The 15,834-nt window shown below is 49.8% G+C and overlaps 3 protein-coding genes across 53 annotated transcripts in view; 2 read left to right on the forward strand and 1 right to left on the reverse strand.

Moving 5' to 3' along the window:
• Nucleotides 1–591: 591 nt before the first annotated feature.
• On the reverse strand, nucleotides 592–2,597 carry IFT20 (intraflagellar transport 20). The gene is made up of 4 exons (XM_023939425.2): nucleotides 2,468–2,597; nucleotides 2,167–2,252; nucleotides 1,470–1,573; nucleotides 592–1,024 (listed from the first exon to the last, which is right to left on the reverse strand). The coding sequence occupies exons 1-4, from the start codon at nucleotides 2,592–2,594 to the stop codon at nucleotides 943–945; spliced, it is 399 nt and encodes a 132-aa protein (XP_023795193.1). The 5' UTR covers nucleotides 2,595–2,597; the 3' UTR covers nucleotides 592–942.
• TNFAIP1 (TNF alpha induced protein 1) lies at nucleotides 2,469–12,588 on the forward strand. 3 transcript variants are annotated; one of them, XM_086859528.1, is made up of 7 exons: nucleotides 2,469–2,764; nucleotides 3,552–4,551; nucleotides 5,992–6,161; nucleotides 6,801–6,890; nucleotides 6,977–7,029; nucleotides 7,615–7,810; nucleotides 8,153–12,588. In XM_086859528.1, exons 2-7 carry the CDS (start codon nucleotides 4,335–4,337, stop codon nucleotides 8,369–8,371), a joined length of 945 nt encoding a protein of 314 aa, XP_086715654.1. In that variant the 5' UTR covers nucleotides 2,469–2,764; nucleotides 3,552–4,334; the 3' UTR covers nucleotides 8,372–12,588. The 3 variants fall into 3 exon arrangements, with proteins under 3 accessions (XP_086715654.1, XP_086715653.1, XP_086715655.1); XM_086859527.1 differs by having other exon boundaries at nucleotides 4,015–4,551; XM_086859529.1 differs by lacking the exon at nucleotides 2,469–2,764 and adding an exon at nucleotides 2,771–3,393.
• A 199-nt stretch (nucleotides 12,589–12,787) lies between these two features.
• SGSM2 (small G protein signaling modulator 2) overlaps nucleotides 12,788–15,834 on the forward strand; it is a 39,245-nt gene continuing 36,198 nt past the window's right edge. For 20 of the 49 annotated variants that reach the window (XR_015278518.1, XR_015278519.1, XR_015278520.1 and 17 more), the window contains exon 1: nucleotides 12,837–12,980. Coding sequence is in view for 17 of the 49 variants with exons in the window: in XM_086859532.1 (XP_086715658.1) it covers nucleotides 12,924–12,980 (57 nt within the window). In the remaining 32 variants the exon portion in view is untranslated. Of the gene's footprint in view, nucleotides 12,981–15,834 lie in introns of all 49 variants that reach the window. The other 29 variants (XR_015278504.1, XR_015278505.1, XR_015278508.1 and 26 more) reach the window with 7 other exon arrangements.

Raw genomic sequence — 15,834 nt, forward strand, 5'->3', positions numbered from 1 at the left:
AATCCAAGCATGAATTACAACTACAGGTAGAAGTTCAGTGGTTGGGGTTGGTTTTGATCTGGAGCCTGGTGAGGTGACGGGCCCCATGAAGCTGCTCCAGCACTGGTACGTTTTAGACTTAGACTTTTAGACTTCACTGTGTAAAAGTTGAAGCTTTCCCCAGGCTTTGGAAAGGGCAACATTTCCATACTGAAGTGCTAAAGACATACACAAAATATATCTATTTGCACTTCAACATGAGGCTTGAGTTCACACCTGTGTTAGATATATACAGTTTGTGCACTCCTGGTGTCACTGACACTTGGAATGGTTTCCCTCATCAGCCTGGCGTTCCATCCTAATAATGCCCACAAAAGGATTCAGCTCTCAGATTATGACACTCCTGAATGGACGTTCCTCAGGAACAGTTCAAAGTTCTTAATTCTCATGTAGTTTATGCTTTTTTGTGTCTGTAATGTGTCCATTCTGGAAATCACACATTTCTGAGATTTTTTTCTAATTCTATAGAAAAAGTAACAGGCAATATAGATCTGATACTGCTGTTTGTGTCTAAGCTCTTACGCTGAAAAATAACAAAACAGGAGCAACTAATTCTGGTACAGCCGGACAGTCTGAGAACAATAATTTATTTTCTGATTTATATGAAAGAGCTCTAGAGTTCAAAAAGAGACACAACAAAGCACCAGTAGCATTAATTCAACTGTAATTTGAATTAGAACTACTGACTGTACAAAACTGGTATAAAATCAAAGGCCAGAACAGTCTGTGCAGCTGGGAGCAGTCAGCCCTCCTTATTGCCACAGTACACTCAAACTGAGGTACAGCCCCTCTGTTGTACAAACCATCTGCACTCCTGCACAGTGGAAATTGCATATTTCTGAAATTCTCAAGATTCTGGAATGGTCAACTTTCCATGTGAGCTGGTTTTTATCTTAAAATCCTCTATTTCTGGAAAATGAACTGGTCGATGAATTCGTTCTGGTCCGCTTCGATTTTGCAGAGAGTCTCGTACTCAATCCGGTACCTGCAAGACAGAACAGAGGGTCCAGGACCCCCACATGTGTGAGGTGGGTCAGGGCAGCCCCCTGGGAGGTGGGAGGGGAGCTGGGCTGTGTGTGTCACCTGTAAGCAGCAGCTGCCTGAGTCACACTGAGCAGCTCTAAAGGACCTTTATCAGCCAGACACAAGGCTGTTGCAGATACCATATGTGTTCTGCACTGCCCTAGTTTGTGCTGCCTCTGTTCAGCCCTGAAGTCCTCAGGGATGACCCTTCTTTGGCTCTGCAGGGCCTGAAGGTAACCCCATGGCACTGTTCCAGTGTGCTCTGGCCAGGTGTGGCTTTTGAGCCAACCTTTGATGCAGGTGTGGCTGTCTGAGCCAAGGGTCCCACAGCACAGGCAGTCAGCCCTGCGTCTGCCCTGAGCCTTCCCAGCCTGCACAACACCCCAAACACTGAACACAAAACTCACCTTTCCAGCTGCATCTTTTTCTCAGCTATCAAAGCCTGGAGCTGCTGCTCCTGAGCCTCTCTCTGCTTTGCGATGGACTTCAGCAGGTTCCGTGCCCCAATGGCCTGGCAGGACAAGGCAGGGATGTGTGGAGAGTTTTGGGTGAACTCCTTCAGCCCCTTTCCCTCCCAACAGGTTGACTTCGAGGCATTTCAGCCATGCCAGCAATCAGGGAGGGTGATGCTGTCTCCTGAGGGCTGGGCAGGGGTAAGGCCTCTGAGGCTTCCCCCGAACTGGAAGTACACAGTCAGTGACTCTTCTGGACACACACACTGGGCACTGGTCCTACAGCCAGACAAGCTCAGGCTACCAGAGGCCTCTCCTGCCTCTGGAGGACAAGTTCTACCAAGATGGAGTGATTATAAAACACACGTTCTGTTTCTGTGCAGAAATATAGACAGACAGGGAGAGCAGGACTGGTACACATGGGAGTTATGCGATACTGTCATAGGCTTCATTAATTCATTAATCATTATATTAATTATAGTATTAACATTAATATCAATTCTAAAGGCCCAGGGGGGCCTTTATCACAGGGGAATGCCAGCAGGACGCTGACAGAGAATCGTTGGTTCTGCTGTAGAGGGAGGGAGGGAGGCAAAGAGAGGGCTCACACAGGGCAGTGCACACAAGAAGCCAGCAATTAACTGCACAGTACCTTCATCTTCTCACTTTCTGCAGCTTTGGCCAGTTGATCAACGAGCTCAATCAAGCTGCCCACTATTTTCTGGAATTCTGCTGTTTCTGTAAAGGAAAAAAATCGTCAAGTGATACCCAGAACTGCCCCAAAGAGATCGAATAGTCCCGCTTTGTCGTATCGTTTTTAGACGCAGCTGTACGTTTAAGTTTACAGTAAACAGCCACGTAGTAAGATTTGGTTGGAATCAGATGAGAGGGGCGAGGGAAGGCCCGAGGTGTCCGGGAGGCGCTCGGTGCCCGGCCCGGCCCGCGGGACTCACTGTCCACGAAGGCCCGGCACTCCTCGCGGAGCTGCGCCGTCTGCGCCGCCACCTCGGGCTCCAGCACCCGCAGCTTGTTCAGCTCGTCAAAGTGGAGCCCCGCCGCGCCCAACGCCGCCTGCGCCATAGCCTAGCCTAGCCTAGCCTAGCCTAGCCAGGCTGGGCTCAGCGGGAACCGCCGGGCTCCGGCTCCTCCGGCCCGCCCCGCCTCCGCCAGCGCTGCGCCCGCCGGGAGCCGCGGAAACTCTTCCGGGCCGGCGGTTCCCGGGTCGGGCCGGGCCTGAGCGGCTGTTGCAGGTGAGTGAGTGAGGCTGGGCCCTGTGCGGGGCCGGGAGTGGAGCCGACTCTGTTGGCTGCCCCGGTGGCCGGGGCGGATGGAGCCTGTCCCAGGCCGTGCCGCCGTTGGCGGGGCTCGGGCGGAGCGGGGCCGCCGCCCAGGCTGTGCCCGCCGTGTATCCACGGCAGGGCCCGGCCCGGGCCCTGCCCGGGATGCCAGGCGGGTTCCCGTTCTCCCCGGTACCCTCGGGTTCCCCTGGCTCCCCCCGAGCCGTTTGGGTCGCTCCTTTTCCCGGGGTGCTGAGCGGGGGCGGCTCCCGTTGCGGGGCCATTGTTCCGCAGCCCGTCCTGCCTCCCACGCAAAGAGGCAGGCAGGAAGGCACGGGAAGGGATGTGGGGAATTTTCGGTCGTATCAAACGGGGTAATTAAAGATCCCGTGGCTGTTTGCAGCAGAGGCCTCGCAGCTCCTCATTGACTCCTTAGAGGAGTTGAGCTGGCTCCTGCCCGCGCTGGCTGGCCTGGGGATTTAGCTTTGCTCGCGTTTCGCTTCGTTCTTCGGTCAGAGCAGCGAGAAGCTGCCTGGAGGGGCGAAACTGGCCGCGAACTCTTCTGAGGAGCTCGGTCGGACCGGCTGCATTCCTTTTTCCTCGTAGGTTCGGTCTGGCTGCTGTTACAAACACGCCACTGTTCTCAAAAGGGGATTTTGAGGTTTAAAGCAAGGCAGGCCATCAGTGACAAACAGTGGTGTACGTGGTGGGGAGTCTTGGTTTATTCTCTTTTCAAATTTGAACTACGTTCACTCGTCAGGGCTCCAGGATGGATGAGGGATAGTTTTGAATGAGAGGAGTTACCAGAAGATAGAACCTTGTGATCCATCTTTCAGTGTTGAGGCCTTTGAAGAGATATTTATTTAAGTCTCCAGTTAAAAGTCAAACCAACGTCAACAAGCCCCGCTCGGGGGGACGCACAGACACCGCGGCTGAAGGAGGGGCAGGAAGCTCTTTCAGGGCTTTTCAGCTGGCCTCAAACGGAGCTGGGTTCTTTTGGGAAGCCGAGAATTCAGCTCTCGGCTGAATTCCAGCAGCATTTGAGCCTGGCCCTCAGGCTGTGTGGTGTTCGCAGTGTCGGCCGGAGATAAAATAGCAGGAAGTCGGAAGTTTCAGGTGCATCAGAAATGTGACGCGGCGATAACTGGGCTGCATGAATTGTCTGAGAAATATCTGAGTCGTGTTTTGTCAGGACGTGTCCTTAGGAAGCGTCTCTTCCGCAGGGTGACATCCACGTCTGTGTGTGGAGTGGCCGTGGAGCGCCGCGCCGGCCCCACACGCCTTGCCGGCCCCACACGCCTTGCCGGCCCCACACGCCTTGCCGGCCCCACACGCCTTGCCGGCCCCACACGCCTTGCCGGCCCCACACGCCGCGCCGGCCCCACACGCCGCGCCGGCCCCACACGCCGCGCCGGCCCCCCTCGCCGTGCTGCCCCCGAGGTGATGCTGGCCCCTGCCCCGCCGTCCTGGCCCGCTGAGGCGTGACCGCGGCACCACGGCCCGGCCCACGCGCTGCAGGGTGGTCATCTACCTCCAGAAGGACATGTCGGGGGACACCTGCCTGGGGAGCGCCCTGTGCCCGGCCGCGGGCCACAAGCCCAAGGCCGGCGGGCTCAAGGGCAGCAGCCTGGGGAACAAATACGTGCGGCTCAACGTCGGGGGCTCCCTGTACTTCACCACGGTGCAGGTGCTCACCAGGCACGACACCATGCTCAAAGCCATGTTCAGCGGCAGGATGGAGGTGCTTACCGACAAGGAAGGTAAGGAAACAGCTTTCACTGCTGACAGTTTTGTAAAACCGCTGGGGTTTGTTGGTGGTTTTACTCGATTAAGGATGTAGAAAATGATATATGCCAAAAATCACTTGGAACATTAGGCAGGCAAGTCCTTTTGGTGCTAGCAATCCTTCAGCTTTATAGAAATACCTGTTTTTGTTACTCAGATGAACTGGGAAAGGACTGGTGCTCTTTCCTGCCCTCACAGCAGGCTGGTGGTGGTGTTATAAAGACCGAACAGTCTGTGGGTTGGCATTTCTGTCACATCGAGCAGTGGCATTATTCGAACTACACACATAGGGAGGGACGTGCAGTTTTCAGCTTTGAGGCTCAGAATAGCCTGCCTTGCTTTGGTGAGAAATCTTTTTTTCCCCCCTTTCTCCTAAGCAGTATGTTTCAGTAGTGGCTCATGGTGCCAAGACACTGTTTAGTGATCAGTCAGGCAGTGTGTCACCTCCAGCTGGACACAGGATATTTTAAATCCCCAGTACATTATAAAGGGCAGAACAGGCAGCTTTGTGTAAGTGCCTCAGCCTGAATGGAAAACAAGAGTCATGTTCTGATAGCTCCAGCTGGAGAGTCCAGCAGGGCTTTAGCTTACTTTCCTAGATTGTTTTCTATACCTAGATTCCAAAATAGCACTTCTTTTTCCTGTCTTCCACTTTATGGGAAAGGGTTTGGCATTGTACTGAGCCTTGTGCGCGCATGCATCCTCCACTGCTGTTTGGCAGCAATCAGACATCCTGTTTCCTTAGGGAGTGTGACCTCAGGGATTTTGTAAAATTGCAAGAATTTGTCAGTTCGCTGCTGTTTCCTCTGCTTCATCCCTTCTGTGCTTCCTCCTGATCTGCCTTTCTTTGTTTCTGTTTGGGGACTGAACAGCTTTTCCCCCACAATGGGTTTGCTGGGCTGATCTGCCTTTTAGCATCTTCAGAACATTTCTCTCTCTTTTTAGCTCCAAACAGCAGCAGCAGATGCGTTTGGAGAGCTGCCAAATCCTCCTTGTTAGGCCACAGAACTTACATCTAAATCTACCTGTTACAAACATAGGTGAATTCTTTCTTCTGTCTTTCCTTGGCTCTCAGAGGTTTGTGACTGCCCAGCATCACAGTGTAGCACTGCAGTTGGGTCCCTGGAGCAATCTCAGCATGTTGTGCTGGAAGCTGAGTGGTTTTACCTTGGGGCTTTGCTTTTGAGGTGTGGGAAAGCAGTGGGAACATCTGGGCAGTACCAGTGGGGCTCCACTGTCAGCTTCTGTTCTGGCATCAGCTTCAGTTTGCTCAAAGTCAGTAGGGACTTCCAGTGGGTGAAATGGGAGAAGCGTCCTGAGCAGTGTTAGGAAACCTCAGTGTTGTTTAATCTCTCCAGGGAGCTTTTTCTCGCCTCTAGTGTTGAGGTGACTGAAATGTGTTGGTTATTTTTCAGGCTGGATCCTTATAGACCGTTGTGGGAAGCACTTTGGAACAATTTTAAACTATCTCAGAGATGACACTATTGCACTTCCAAAACACAGGCAGGAGATCAAAGCATTGATGGCAGAAGCCAAATACTATCTCATCCAGGGCTTAGTGGACATGTGCCAAGCAGCTCTGCAGGTAAGAACAGAAGTAGCCTGTGAAGTGTTTCATGGGTGTTTTGCTTATAAAATTTACTTAAGACAACTTGAGAGATTATTTCATGGCCTTAGAGATGGTACCAAGTCTGAGGTGTGCAAGGTGTTTTTGAAATACTGTTCAGTAAATAGGTGGTGAGGGATGTGGGGACACGGCCTGTCCTGCCCATGCTTGGTCTTTACTCTGTGTCATGAGGGCTGGCTCATGTTGGTGACCTGCTGTTCTGCCAAGCATTCAGTTCACGGTGGCCAATGCTTTTTCTGTGCAGTGGTTTGAGTTAATTAAAATTACTGCAGACTCCTTCTATCCTTTTCTTCAAGAAAAGATGGAATAATAAGCTCACTTAAACCAAGTATGACTAGACCTTGTCCTCACTGTGGCTGAGGACATCCACCTGCATCCCAGTATTTCAATTACTGCTGCCTTCCGGGGATAAGAAATCTCTGCTGTGATTCTGAGTTGCAGATCAAGGTAAGCTGTGTGGTTACTGTAGCAACCCAGGGCTTTTCCTGTACATCACTTCATTTGGGAACATGGCTGGAGGGGCTGAAGGAGGCAGCAGCAGCAATGTCAGCTTTAGCATTTCTCTTATTTCCTCTCTTTCTTCTTTCATTAAAACAGGACAAGAAAGACTTGTATGAGCCTGTCTGCAGCATCCCTATAATCACCTCTCCGAAAGAAGAGGAGAGACTGATAGAGTCATCAATGAAAGTAACTGCTCTTATCAACTGTGGATTTATGCTAAATGTATTGAAGCACAGAACTTACCTTTTCTTCTTTTCTCTCACTCCCAACAGCCTGTTGTTAAACTGCTGTATAATAGAAGCAACAATAAATACTCCTACACCAGGTATGTCCCTTCTTTTTCCCCCTCACTTTAGTGGGAAAGTTTCTCTTTGACTATGGGAGTGGAAGATGATGATGGATGATCTAACTTGGCTTATTTTGGTTTGTTTTGGGTTTTGACAACTGTATCTTGCTTTGAAAAGTAATTAGGCCCTCCATTGCATGTCCCTTAATAAAATTTAGTTTTTTAAATAGTGGATTCACCCTGACAGTGTATCTGTGGTGTGCAGGATGCAGAGCACATGGCCCTTCCAGCACACACTGGACTTCTGCTGTCATCAAGCCAGAGAACTGCAGTGAAGTGGGGTTTGATCATCTCGAGTGTGGATAGTTGATGTAATGGTTTGGGACATTGTGCTGTCCTTAGTAATTGTGTAAGTTGATCTCTAAAGGCTGGTGTGTTTGCTCATGGGGTCAGAGCAGTGTATTTGTATCTGAAATGGGCTATTACCCCTCTTTTCTTGGCAGCACACGGCAGTGAGTCACTACTTATTTGTATTCTGCAGTTGAATCAGTGCTGAAAGCTGGCAGAACAGGCAGAGATGGCTGCCTGGAAAGCCCTGTTCCTGCTTCTGTTGCTGTGTTTCAGTAACTCGGATGACAACTTGCTGAAGAACATCGAGCTGTTTGACAAGCTGTCCCTGCGGTTCAATGGCAGAGTGCTGTTCATCAAGGATGTGATCGGGGACGAGATCTGCTGCTGGTCCTTCTATGGGCAGGGCCGCAAGCTGGCCGAGGTCTGCTGCACCTCCATCGTCTACGCCACCGAGAAGAAGCAAACCAAGGTAATGGAGCTTCACCTGCCCATGCTACGGCTTGGAAACGGTCGTGATTAGCTTGATGAGTGTACGGAGTTTCTCTGACTTCAGGAGTTAACTTCTAATTTGTAGTGGTGCCGCTGAGGTTACCGGGGTCCAACGTTGAGAATCAGAGATGCTGTGATTCTAGTGCAATCTAAACGATTAGCTGAGGGAGGTGACCTGGTGGTGGGAGTAACCCTCTACCAGAAATTTTTTATTGTCTTTATAATGTGTGGGTTTATGGCTCAGTACTTTTTCACGTGTGGGTGTATGTTCCAGTTGTTATCCTGGATGGATGAGGAGCAGGACATGTGCTGTCTTTCGTAGGTTGAATTCCCTGAGGCCCGAATTTATGAGGAAACACTAAATGTCTTGTTGTATGAGACGCCCCGTGTCCCGGATAACTCGCTGCTGGAGGCCACGAGCCGCAGCCGGAGCCAGGCCTCGCACAGCGAGGATGACGACGGCTTCGAGCTGCGTGACCGTGTGCGCCGCATCCACGTCAAGAGATACAGCACCTACGATGACCGCCAGCTCGGCCACTAGTGTGTCCCTGCAGCAGGGCCTGCTCCAGCTTTCATCCTTGGACAGGAGGGAAGGATCCCCTGGACTCTAGCATTGATCTTCATGGGGTGCCCTGGCTCCCTAGAGCAGCAAATGGGGATTTGTGTGCACAAAGCAGCACTAAAGGCCAAGGGCTTGGAGAACTGAGGCGTGCACCTTGTGCTTTACCTGCAGGCTGGCCCCTCTTCCTGCTGGGGAGGGGGGATTTGGAGTGCTGGTTCTCAGTCAGTGGTTGCTCTTTCCTATCTAATGACTTGCCAGTTTCCCCCTTGCTGTGAGCAGAACTGCTCTTCCTGAGTGAGGTGGCATGGTTTGAAAAGCTCTTTCCAGACAGCCCCCCTTTCAGGGCTTTGTATCATGGAACTTGCAGTTATTAAATCAAGATACTGAAGAGAGAACTTGAATGTGGCTGCTCTTAGCAGACACTACATGGGATAAGCCCCAGGAGAAGCATTTGGCTGACCAGTCAGCTGCACCTGTGCTCTCCCACCCCTGTCCCCAGAACACCTGCAAAGGTTTGAGTTCCAGGACAGTATCTTTAAAACTCATTGATTCCAAGGAAAGCCTCTTCCAAAGTGGTAAGAATCAAGTCATCAGCCTCCCCATGTGAAAAATTGAAATCTCTGAAAATGTAAATGTGTAGGTAATGTCCTGGGTGAGGGGGAAGTAGGTATGGTGAGGGAAGAAACCTGAAGTGAGCAAACTTGGGCAGATTGTGGCAGTGTGGCCCTGGTTGCATCTTGTCACAGTGAAATCCTGTTTATATAAACACGGGCAACCTGGGGAATTGGTTTCCTCCTGTGGCCTAAAAGTGCTGTTTAATGTTAAATTTCTCAAGCAGCAGGGGAAAAGTCCCAGTGCCTGGAGAAGTACAGGCTAAACAGTGTCTTCTAAGGCTAGAACATGTGAATTCAAGTTCTGTGTTTTGAATCCCTTCTAGAGTGTAGATGTTGAAGAAGAAAAACAGCTGTGAAAATACTGTTCTAGCATGGAATTGTGAGAGGCTTTGGGCACAGGAGAGAGGTGGCTTATACTGGATTTTAAACTGAAATAATCACTTTTATTTTGAGTGCTTGGCTGTGTGTTAATTCTACAGGACACTTGAGGAGATGGGAATCAAGTCTGCTCTGCAAATTTGGAAATTTTCTGGAAACAGTTTCAAGTTTAGTATGAAATGCCATTGTTGTGTTTTTAAGCATTTGCTTGTATGTTTGAGCCGTAGGTAGCAGTTTTGCCACTGTCATTCATGGTTATTCCTGCTGGCTGCCCACTGGGAGCCAGGGATATGTTGGATATGGTCCACAGCTGCTTTTTGTGTTCCTTATCATACTTGGTCACGAAGCTCCAGATTCCACACTGGTCAGTCCTGATCTGCTTTGACAGTGCCAGATCTACCTGTAAGGTTTGAAGAAAATTACTGCAAAAGCCTGACAAGAAAATAATCCCCAATTAATGCAGGGAGTTCATAAGGATAATAGAGATGTAGATGGTTTGGGAGTAATAGAAGCAGGGGAAGGGACAAAAAAATGATTTGCACTCATTTATGTTTTTGAAAACTAAGCATTTATGTTTTGAAAACTAAGGGTTGGTAAGAAAACACTATCATATTTTGGGATTTTCTTGCCTCTACACGTGGCAGGATTCACTTCATTCTCCTCACATTCAGGAAGCTGCATTGCACAGGGATGCACCTGTCTATTTGTGAAAGGCCTCTTGAAATTTCTAATAAACCTAACAACCTCTTTTATTCTGCTTTTTGTAAGTTTTGGTTTTCCAGCTGGCTGTTCTGTTGTGCCAGGGAAAATACAGCTGTTGAGATTATTCACAACAAAAATTCTTCTCTAATTCTGCTAGAGTGTGATGTGGATTTTTAATTTTTTTTTCCCTCCACTGATGCTGTTTAATTTGAAGGCACCAGCAGAGGCTGCATTGATGGGGGTCTTTGTGCTACATTTAATAGCTTCAAGTTATTATATTTTGCTTTTTCTGTCTCTTAACAAAGGCTGATGCCATTTAAAAAACACATGTGGCACTTCTGTTTCTTCGCAATGATTTATATTATTTTTTTTCTTGTCACTATTGTAGTGAATGTTAACAGAGTAAGTAAGTGATGCTGATAGACGTGCAAAACTGCATTTAAATGAAGTTATAGGCAGAAAAGATGTCATATTTGCATTTATTTTTTCTGGGGAGGACAGGTATGGGAGTGAGTGTGTGAAAGAGAACATCAGAGCTGTGTGCTACTCCAGAGGCTTTCTTTACTCAGAGGATTCATTAACAAAATGGATCCAACTTGTGAATTTTTATACTGTAGTAAGCAGAGAAAAGCCAGTGTTTTGGTTTAGTTTTCCTTTCCCTACTTCCCACAGCCAAAAAGTAGTAGTAATTTCTGATTTGAATTTAGATTAATTAACCTGGGAGGCAAACAGTTTTGAGAACCATCTGGGTTGTGAGAATCTTTTACCAAGTGCAAAGGATCTTGGCAGTTGTGGAATGTGGAGTATCGGTAGGAACTGCTGGCAGTTATAAACGTGTTTAAAATACGTGCAGATATCCTTTTCATTTTTCTGTGGTTTCTCCTGTGACCTGTTTGTCTGGAACTGATCCAGCACATGATGTCACTGAATCTCCCTTGCCCCAAAATTGTGCCCTGGGGTTTTCCAATCTCTGTCCCACCAGGTTCTGATCATTTTGAGTGCTGGAGTTGCGATCTAACACATGCTTTGTATTCTCACCTTAATCAGTCTTTATGTAATTGAAGGCTATTAATTATTGTGACAGGGATGTTCTAGACATTCTAGAACATGAATTTACAGCCTGCTGTAAATGTGCAGAAGCAGCAGTAGCGAGCAGGATGATGCAGTTTAAAGGCAGCATTGGTGCGTTTGCAGTGAGCTCTCCAAGGATCTTCTCTGCTCAAATTGAGCTCAGATTAAGCACAGATTAAGACAATACAGGTTTCATTTGTCTTCAAGCTGAGACTTGTACTGGCTTCCCCCCAGACCATCCTCATTGGGTCCATTAACGATGTGCCTGGGAATTTGGAGTAGCTTTTGGGAGAAAAAGAGCTTTTTTTTCCCTACTTGTAGGGTGTGAATTGTAACTATGTGAATTGAAGCTTCATTCTTAGAGGACTAGCTGTCCTCCTCACTCCTAAATTTAGTCAAACCTTTGTACATTCAGGCACTGCCTTGGCAGACGGAGGGAGAGAATGGGAGCCTTTCCTTGGCAGCCGTGGCCAGCCCGGTGCCAGAGGGCTGCGGGGTGTTTCCAGTCCTGTGCCCTGGCAGCAGCCTCGGTCCCTCTGCAGGGAAGGAGGGAGGCCCGGTGGCCGGAGCAGCTGCTGGGAAGGAGCTCTCTGGGTCGGTGTTAATGAGGCAGCAGAGGCCGAGGAGGGAGCTCTGCAGGGCTCAGCTCCAGCCGCTGGTCAATGCCGAGACAAGTCACTGCCCAGCCTTCACCTTGGCATCTTGTGCTTTAACAGGAGACATTTGTCCTGCTGAAATGTTCCACTCCAGTGACTTTTACCTTTTGCACTTCTTGGTTAAAATCGAAAAGAAGTGGACAGGGAGGGTGTTGGAGGGGCTGTGCTGTCACCGAGAGCTGCATTTGAGTGGGCATTGCTTACTGTGGGCTTGATTTGATTTTGTTCTTCTCGAGGTTTTTCATTTTCAGACAGAATTCTCTCCAGGCAATACTGGAGATCTACCTGAACTGGATGGGTCTGCCCAGCAGCCCCTGCCTTACACACTTAGGTTGTGTTCTGTGACAATCCGTGGCATTCAGTCCTCACAGCCACCTTCCCCCCAGGTGTGGGAGAGCTCAGGTGTGCCTGGAAGGTGAGTCCAGCTCTGTCCCTTCCTCAGGGCCAGGGACTCTGCTTTCTGTATGTGTGTCACTTCACATCCAGTGGAATGGTAGTAGGACACTCCTCTACCTCAAAGGGTGGCTGACACTTATTTTGTTTATTAAGAGTAAAGGATTCTTTTGGATTTGTATCATAAACTGACATTCTGTGATGAAGTTACTTTCTTAGAGATTCAGTTTTTGTTTTATTTCCATGTCTAACTTTTAAGGGTCAGTTTTACAAAGTACCTACTTAATGCAGTAATTATTTGTTGAGTAAAGTGTTTCACCAGTGCATTAAATGGAAATAGAACACTAATTTTTAATAAAGGGTTATATTTTGTCTTCTGTGATTTTTCTCCAGCATCATAACTTTTTATTATTGCTGTTGATCTCTTTTGTTCCGTGTTGCCGTTGTGATCCCCACCGAGGATTTGGGGCTGGAGTTCCCGGACCGGGACCGGCAGCGGAGCGGGGGATCCGTGTCCCCGGCTTGCTGGATCCGTGTCCCCCCCCCCCCCGTGTTCCCCCCCCGTGTCCCTCCCGCCCCTCGAGCCGCGCGCCTCTGTCCGCACACGGCGCCCCCTCGCGGCCGGGCGGCGCCCGCGCTCCGCCCGCTGACGTCACACCGCGGTGAAGATGGCGGCGGGCCCGGGTCGGGAGCTGTGAGTGCCCCGGGCCCGCCAACATGAGCTGCTCGGCGGACGCCGTGAAGGACAAGCTGCTGTGGAACGTGAAGAAGGAGGTGAGGGCGGGTGAGGGTCTGGGGCTGTGCGGCGGGCAGAGCCCCGCACTCCGGGGTCCGTGCCCCGTGGGGGGAACGCCCTGAGGCCCGGCGGGGCCGGGTCCCCCGGGCGGCGAGCGGGCTGTGCCCGGCGCCGAGCACGCGGATCTGCCCCGGCGCCGCTCGGCCGGGCTGGCGGGGCGATGCTGCTCCGGGAGAAGCTCGGTGCTCTTTTTCCCCCGGGCGCACCTGGGCCAGGGATGCCGCCGGCGGGGCTGCCGCTGCGGCAGGAGGCTGACATCGGCTCCCGCTCTTTTTCCCGGGGTTTGTGTTTCCCGTAGTACTCGTTTTTAATGACTTTTTCCTTAACTGTGAGCTTTAGAGGAGAAGCGGGGGGAAATCGCGGATAAAAAATGTATTCCTGAGGTGTCCGTGGATGAGCCGAGCTGGCTCCCAGGTGCCAGAGCCCTGGAAGGCTAGGAAGGGTTAATTTGGGTGGTTGTTCCTGCACACACCTGTGTGACATTCCCGGGCTGGGGCAGTCGGAGCTGTGTGTGCATAAACAGCCCACCCACCCCCCGCACCTGAGCGGTGCCGTTCGCTCACACTCGCGTTTGGGCTGGTGGCACCCGGTCCTCGCACGGAGCTCCTTGTCCGGCCGGAGGTGCTCCCTCCTTGTCCGGCCGGAGGTGCTCCTTGGTCGGCAGGCGCTCCTTGCCGGGCCGGAGGTGCTCGGCAGGACGGACGGGGAGTGTTCGCTGCGATGGAGCAGCTCCTGCCGCAGATCAAGGCTCTTGCCCGGCTCGGAGGAGGTGCCCGTGGTGTGCACAAGCGCTGGACCATGGCCACCTCTGCCGCGCACTCCAGGTGGGGGCTCCCTGCGGCCACCTCTCCCCATGCACACAAATATCGTATTTTGTGTTTTTGTGGCACTGGCTGTGGTGTAGCTGCCGGTGTTACACAGCAGTGAAGATGTTTTATCCATGATAGCTGTAGCAAGTATTTTAAACAGGTACCTGTCCTCCTGTTCCTTCCCCTCCCCAGTTAACTGCTGGGGAAGTCCAGGAGCCCTCAAGGTTCAGATGAAAAGTTGTTGCTGTGGCCAAGGATCCTGAACCTGACTCCCTGTCTGGTACTCATTAATGCTGGAATCAGAACACATCAGGTGTTGCAGTCAGCGTGGGATGCGTGCAAGGGGCACAGCACAGACAGACATGCCAAGGACAGTCTGTATGTGCAGCAGCGGGACTGTGTCCCAGGATGACCCAGCCAGCAGCTGGCTCTGGGCAGGTGATAGCTGCTGAATGCTGCCAGGAACCTGCCACTTCGATTAGAAACTTCTGCTTGAGCTAGAACCTTTGAGCTGAGGCAGTGTAAGGTTTTATTTAGAACTGGGTGCATTTGCTCTCCTGAGTAATGCTTAAATATATAAATAAATCTGATAAATGTTTTCCAAGTGTGAACATTGCAATCTTGTGCTAATGCATGAGATGAAAAGTGAAATGGATTTTTATGATCCAAGCTGGCTCAAGCTGAGGAGAAGTAGTGGTGTGTAATTAAAAAATCTGAGGCTAATTTGTTTTTAAAGTCTCTAAAATGTTTTTAATTGGACTCTGGTTTTTAAATGACTTGAATAATGTTTGAAAGTGTTATTTGTACCTTCTGTGTCATCTGCATTTTTGATTTGTCTCTGATTTGTTTTTCCTTCTCCAAATCCTCACCAATGCTCTTTTAGAGCACTTATAGTGGCTTGGCTTTTTAGGGGTTGGCCAGAGCTTTCCAGCCTGAAATAGCCATGAGAGCCTTTGTTGATTATAAGCAAGTTGAGTCAACACCCTCACCTGTGTCCTCACAGACTTGTGGAAGGGCCCCTGTTTGTGCTCACAGTAAGAAAATGGCTCAGAAGGAAGTTGGAGACACTGAGATGGAGATTTTGTCTTCAATAATCAATTGACAGAGGCAGGAACTGAACACAAGCCACTAGTAACCACCCACCAGATGATGCTGCCCTTAATGACTGTAATTAACTTTTTCCAATAGAATTTTCAACCTCATTTTTTATCATGTGTGACTTCACACAGCCGCTTCTGCCTGCTTGCTGTGTGGTGGGGGCTTGCTGGGAAAACCTCACTCCACGTCCATGTCTGTTCTCACAGCCCTGGTCCCCCTCCCTTGTCCTTTAAACCCAGACTATTTCCTGTTGAATGATTTTCCCATAAGCTCAATAGCCAAAGGAGTTCATAGGCAGCAGATTCTTTCTGTGGGCTGTTCCACCAAGCCTGTTAAAATTCAGTTTTCTTTGCAAAGTATAGAACACTCATCTCCAAAGTCACTTGGTGCAAAGTGTTTAGTTTATTTTGCCTCAGTCTCTCAGCTAAAACTTCTGCATTTTTCCTTTGGGAAATTGAATACTGTTTGCTTTTCCTCAGATGGACTTTCAGTTCCCATTGGTAGGGAATGTATTTTGTTGGCTGTCACAGAAGGAAGACGTGTAATCTGTTTAGAAAATGTAACTGCTGGGATTCATGCTGAGGCCGCTTGGAAGTTCACGTTTCAAGCATTTATCTCTCTCTGCAGGAAAATCTGTTGTGACAAGCAGACTCATAAAACAGGCTTTTTTCTCTGGCCATTTCCTTTTGCCTCCTGAAATGGAGGGTTTTGCCATTTCTGGATTTAAACAGTGCTTTCTAGCTGTGAAACAAACAGGATGACAATAACCTTAGCCGTTCTACCCTGAACGATTTCAGAGCACTTCAGAAACTCGATTGTTCAACTTGCAGCTGAAATGTAAGGACTTCTGAGCAGAAGTGCAATAGTTATCGAACGGCTTTTATTACACTACCAGGCTTTCATCAGGAGTAAGTCAGTGCAGCAG

The sequence above is a fragment of the Cyanistes caeruleus genome, chromosome 21 (assembly GCF_971803275.1).
Source record: "Cyanistes caeruleus chromosome 21, bCyaCae1.hap1.1, whole genome shotgun sequence".
NCBI classification, from domain to species: Eukaryota; Metazoa; Chordata; class Aves; order Passeriformes; family Paridae; genus Cyanistes; species Cyanistes caeruleus.